The 5310-nt window shown below is 41.3% G+C and overlaps 1 protein-coding gene across 1 annotated transcript; it reads right to left on the reverse strand.

Moving 5' to 3' along the window:
* Positions 1 to 997: 997 nt before the first annotated feature.
* On the reverse strand, positions 998 to 3092 carry LOC106754827 (DELLA protein GAI1). The gene has a single exon (XM_014636893.2). The coding sequence runs from the start codon at positions 2915 to 2917 to the stop codon at positions 1349 to 1351; it is 1569 nt and encodes a 522-aa protein (XP_014492379.1). The 5' UTR covers positions 2918 to 3092; the 3' UTR covers positions 998 to 1348.
* Between the last annotated feature and the right edge of the window lie 2218 nt (positions 3093 to 5310).

A 5310-nucleotide genomic window follows, 5' to 3' on the forward strand; every position in this document is an offset into this window, starting at 1 on the left:
GAACGACATATAATTGGGCCATGAAGAGGCCGATCCTGATCATTAAAATTGGGCCGATAATCCCGTTATTGGGCTCGAAAACTTTTAAAGGAAATTCGCCAAAGATACCGCAAATAAAATAATATCTACAGAAGCCGTTGTCGGGATATCAGGTGTGGTTGTTTATATTTTATTCTGTTTATATTCTATTGATCTCATATCAATACGGAGTCTATAAAATAAGAGCCAGAGTCGTCAGTCAGGTACGCTACATTCACGCCTCTCATACATATTATTCATATTACTGAAACTTTGTTCTCTTCCATTGAGAATCTCTCTAAAAGAACCAAGGTTCTTCTCTTACAACACGCTTAACTTGAGCGTCGGAGTGCCTTTGCAGGTACTCCCACTCGGTCATAGTTCAGAAATTGCCGGACGATCGAAGATTGAAGGAGAGCGAACGATCAAAGCGCAGCAGAAATCATTGATCCAAGTCCATCCGAACGCCAAAAAAAACATTAGAGCCACATCATCAAGATCAGTGTCTCAATCCCCAAAATTATCTACGGAAACACGAAGCAAACACACGCAATAGTGGTTAGTCCCTTTTAATTTTTAATTTATTTTTCACGTTCTGTGGACTGAGCATTGCCTGACACAAAAGAGGATTGGGCTGAGATTGCAGTAATTTTGTTATGCAAATTCATGCGTCGTAGTTACAGTTCATTCAACCTTTTGGTGTTGTGTGCCACAGGGCAAGCTACTTTATCCGTGCTAATGCAGTGCAGCCAGTAGCGGATTCTCCATTTTGGTTACTAGTCTCATACCAATTCTATCAAAGCAGGTTCCCTGGGCCAGACATAGGACTACCATCATTCTAAATTTGACAATGATGGCTCATACTAATTCCATTCACCAAAATTGCGGGTCCATGTATTAAGAAAACAAAATTAAAAATAAATTATACTTATATTCTGATATATTATCATCAGAAACTATACATTTAACCATAAATAAATAATACACATTAAGCTTTTCGATTCAATCCTGACAAATTACAAGAGATTCCATCCAACCCAAGCAGTAAGAAAGCAGAAAAAAAAGGTTTACTTGAAAAAGACGAGAAAAAAATAAGCCCCTGACATAAGTAGATTAAGGGTCGGACAGAGAGACATAAGTTGCGGTAGATAAATGGACAATGGTGGGTCTCGGTCTTATGCAATCAGTGCTCACAGCTCAGCATAGCACATTTACACACTGCCCGCTCATCCCCACAAGTTCCTTTTTTTTCTTTTTCGGCTGGATTGAATTGAAAATTAATTTTAAAAAAATAATAATAAAATGCTGTATGGTGAATCAGTGATCAGACTCATAATACAACCACCGATTTCGCAGCGAGTTGCCATGCGGAAGTGGCAATCAAGGCCCTTGTGTGCCATCCCAGCATGAGACACCCACTGTTCTCCTCCACCCTATACCCATCCCCACCAGCAAAAAGAGCGAGCAACATGCTAGCCTGCTTGAACGCGTTGGAACCCAAATGAACCGGACAAAACCCTGTCGAACTGAACCGTTTCCGCCACTGGTTAAGGGTCTCGTGCCGTTCCACGCGGTCTATTCCCTCACAGGCCACCACGTTACATATTTGATTTCCTAGGTAAACCTCCGTCATCGCCTTATTCTGTGGATTCATAGGCGAGCCCTCCACTGAGTCGAACAAAGTTGAATAATAGTGTAGCGACTCAGTGAAGCGGTCAAGAAACCTCAGTCCGTTGTGATTCGATTCTTGCTCCACCACGGTCAGAATCTCAGGCCGAATTTTACGGACAACGGAGAGGACCTTCTCGATGGCGCCGGGGCGCGCGAGGAGTTTATGAAACTCGAAGACGGAGTTGACCGCCACGGGCTCATCTTCACGGAGGTCGAGCATGGAAGCATCGAGATCGGCGAGACTGTTGGTGACAAAGCCGCGGTACTCAAACTGCACGTGAATCGTCTCTGCCAACTGTGCGAGCTTCCATCCGACTTCCTGGAGTTGGTCGGAGTTATCCGCCGCTGGAGGCCCGATTCCTGTCAGCCGGAAAGCAGGAGGACCGCCGGGACGAAGGGCGAGAGCCTGCAACAGTGCCGGCCACTGCATCCCCTGGTTGATTCCGAAATCTATGACGTGAACGCGGCTCTTCCCTTGGAACGCTTCCAGAATAGCTTGGTTCGCGGTGAAGTGAGCGAACTTGGTGTAAGGACAGGTTTCGTAGAAGTTAATCTCGAGAGAGTCTGAGATTGAGTGCTGGAGAGGGAAAACGCGATAGATTCGCCTTGCCAGCGCTTCCGCAAAGTAGGTGGCGACTTTCCGCATAGCTCCGACTTGTGACACCGCGAGGAATCCGATCTGCTTCACCAACGACTCCGCGACGACGAGGTTGTTGTTTTCTACGGCCTCCGCGCACGCCATGAGGCTGTGCACGAGGCGGATCCCGTTCTCCTGCGAGTCAACGACCAGAAAAGCACACGTTGACTCGGTGGATTTGAGACGCTTAGGATTTGGCATGGTGCTAACACCTCCGTCGTAAATTGCTTTCCCCGGAATAGCCTTGAGATCGTAGTCGGAAGAGGGGTAGCCCGTATCCGGTTCTTCTGGAGGAAGCGAGTCGAAATTGCAAAGCATGGTCTCGAGCCAGTTGGAGATGTCAGAGGGGTTATAGTGCGCGGCACCATCTGAAAGTTCCTTGAGACCGTCTTGAATGTTTCCCATAGCTTCTTCAAGACGCTCCAGCTTCTGCGCGACTTCCGCCATGTCGGAAGATCTCACCTTGTAACCCACCACCGCCAGAAGTTCGTCCATGCCTCCTTCCTCATCCCAAATGTTCGATTTGCTGCTCGAATACCCGCAGCTTGAGGTCCCTGCGCTAGAACCAAGCTGCTCGCGCTCCCTCTTCATCCCTGTCTTGGCCCAACAGTTTCTTTTTCTCTATTTTCTCTCTGGTGACTTTTGCTACCAGAACTGGTACAACTGTATCTCCTCCACTTAACTCATGACAAGTCCCAAATATCAATAAGTCAATATCATATATAATTTTTTTTTAAGATATATAGAAAAAAACAATGTAAATTGAATATGTGCCTAAGTTAATACTTGCTTAGTTTTAATATTTTTTTTAAAGAGCAAAAATATTATTTAACAAAATAGAGAAGAGTAAATATTTTTTGACACACATCTACACTTATTTGATACATTATTTTTTACTTTTTTGTTATAAAAATCATGTCAATTGAGTATAGGTGTGTCAACCTATCATTATCCAATAGAAAACAAGGAATTTCTTACTCGACTTCATTCTAAATTAATTAGATTGATGATTATAAGTTAAAGCATCACTACAAGAAAAATTGTTATTATTGGCAGAACATCACCGACGATCTATATGCCGTCAGTAAGTTACATTTTTCGAAAGACTTAAACTCTTGGTAATGACAGTGTTAATTACTGAAGGCCTCTGCCCGTCGGTAAGTGGTTCGACTATATGAAATAACAATTTGGGTTTTCCCTTCCTTAATTGCATTTCACGAAAACCCTTCTTCCCCAAAACAGTGGAAGCTCTCCACCCTAATCTCACTCTACACCACCCCCTACCCTAACCCCAATCGTGAAAACAGCGTTTTTCCCTAATCCTCCATTGCAAATCGTCGTTCCCCAATCTCTAGTGCATGGTTTCTCTTTAAACCCTCATTCCTCAATCCTCCATTGTCATCGCTCTTCAGTCGTGATCCTTCACTATAGTCGCATTACGGGCTCTTGAGCAATTTGGTGGTTGACGTGAGCTATTGTGGCGAGGCTATTAGAGGTGGTTGGCTAACGAGGGGGCTGTCGCCATTATTGCGAGACTAGGCACCTGTCACTATGTGACGAAGGCTTCCATTATCGTTGTGTGACTAGGCGGCTGTTTCTACATGAGGAGGTGTTCCATTATTGCTAGGGATGCTATTGGAGGGGGCTGCCGTGGAGGTAAGTTGGATTGTTCATTATAATGTTTGAGCATGAGTATATTCTTAATTGGATAGAGAATGGTATCTTAATACTCATTCTACAGGCATTGGTTAATTTGAGGTAAAGGTAAGTTAAGGTGTCTTTTTGCTGTGTGAGCCTGATGTTTAATGATATTGGTAATATAAACTGGAAATGAATGAATTGTTATATATTTAGTGATTTATTTTCTCTATTGTTAAGTGGTCTATATGCATGAATGTTGAATGGAATGAATGTTTGAGTTGAATGAAATTACTAATATTGTATGCAGATCAATTCTAATGTTGAATAAATATCTGACAAAGCATTTTAATCTCATGCATTAGGTAACCTACAAAATAAACAAAGACTAGACCTCTTGTGTATTATAGGTTGCAAGGTGATTTGGGGTTGGAAAGTAATTTATACGATATAGTCTATTGAAAACTAACATTAGCTGGTTGTTCATAAATATGGAAATTAAGTTAGTTGTATCAATGAGGATTGGGATTGCTTTCTTAATGAACAATTAAAATCTAGCTTAATTGACCTCACTTAATTTACCTAGTTTGAGTCATGTAGTTCAACTCACCTAGTGTAAAATAAATCTCTTGATGTTGCCTTACATTATTTATTTGCTATACATGTTTAAATTCTTGGTAATTCTGAAATACTTGGATTGTTGTGTATCTTGCACTGAATCTATCTTGGCTACTAGTTATTTTATTCTTTTGAACTGGTGTGATAATTGGATTAGTTGGCATCTAGCTTGTTGTGTCACTATGTTGTTGCACTGCCATATCTGAGTTGTTTCCTATTGACCACTGATTCGATATTCATGGTGGTTTTCTTGAACAATATGATTATAAGTTTAGCTGGTAGGTTATCTTGTTACATATGTTTAAGTTGTTAAAATTACCATGTTGTTAGATGTTCAGTTTGTTATGATTGTCTTGTTATATACATGTTTCCTCACATTCCTTGGCTGTCATATGCAAATGTATAACCCTATTTATACCTGATTTGACTCTAAATCCACTAGGTTACACTATTTAAGATGTGGAAATATATATTATCTATGAGCATTGTGTTAACACTCTGGCAAGTGTACCAGATCGTATCAAGTGCTAATAAAATGGTAAGTCCAAGTATCATTTTCCCAAGAGACTCATGGCACTAAATTATTGTGCTTTTGCTTAACCAATCAAGACTATAAGAACAATATTTTGGGGGTTTTGAATATAAAGTACGGAAAAGTAAACATGAATGCAATTTGATCAATTGAGGTTAAACACAAAAGTGGATGGATGATGTTGATAATATGAGAT

Source organism: Vigna radiata, unplaced genomic scaffold (genome assembly GCF_000741045.1).
Source record: "Vigna radiata var. radiata cultivar VC1973A unplaced genomic scaffold, Vradiata_ver6 scaffold_271, whole genome shotgun sequence".
NCBI classification, from domain to species: domain Eukaryota; kingdom Viridiplantae; phylum Streptophyta; class Magnoliopsida; order Fabales; family Fabaceae; genus Vigna; species Vigna radiata.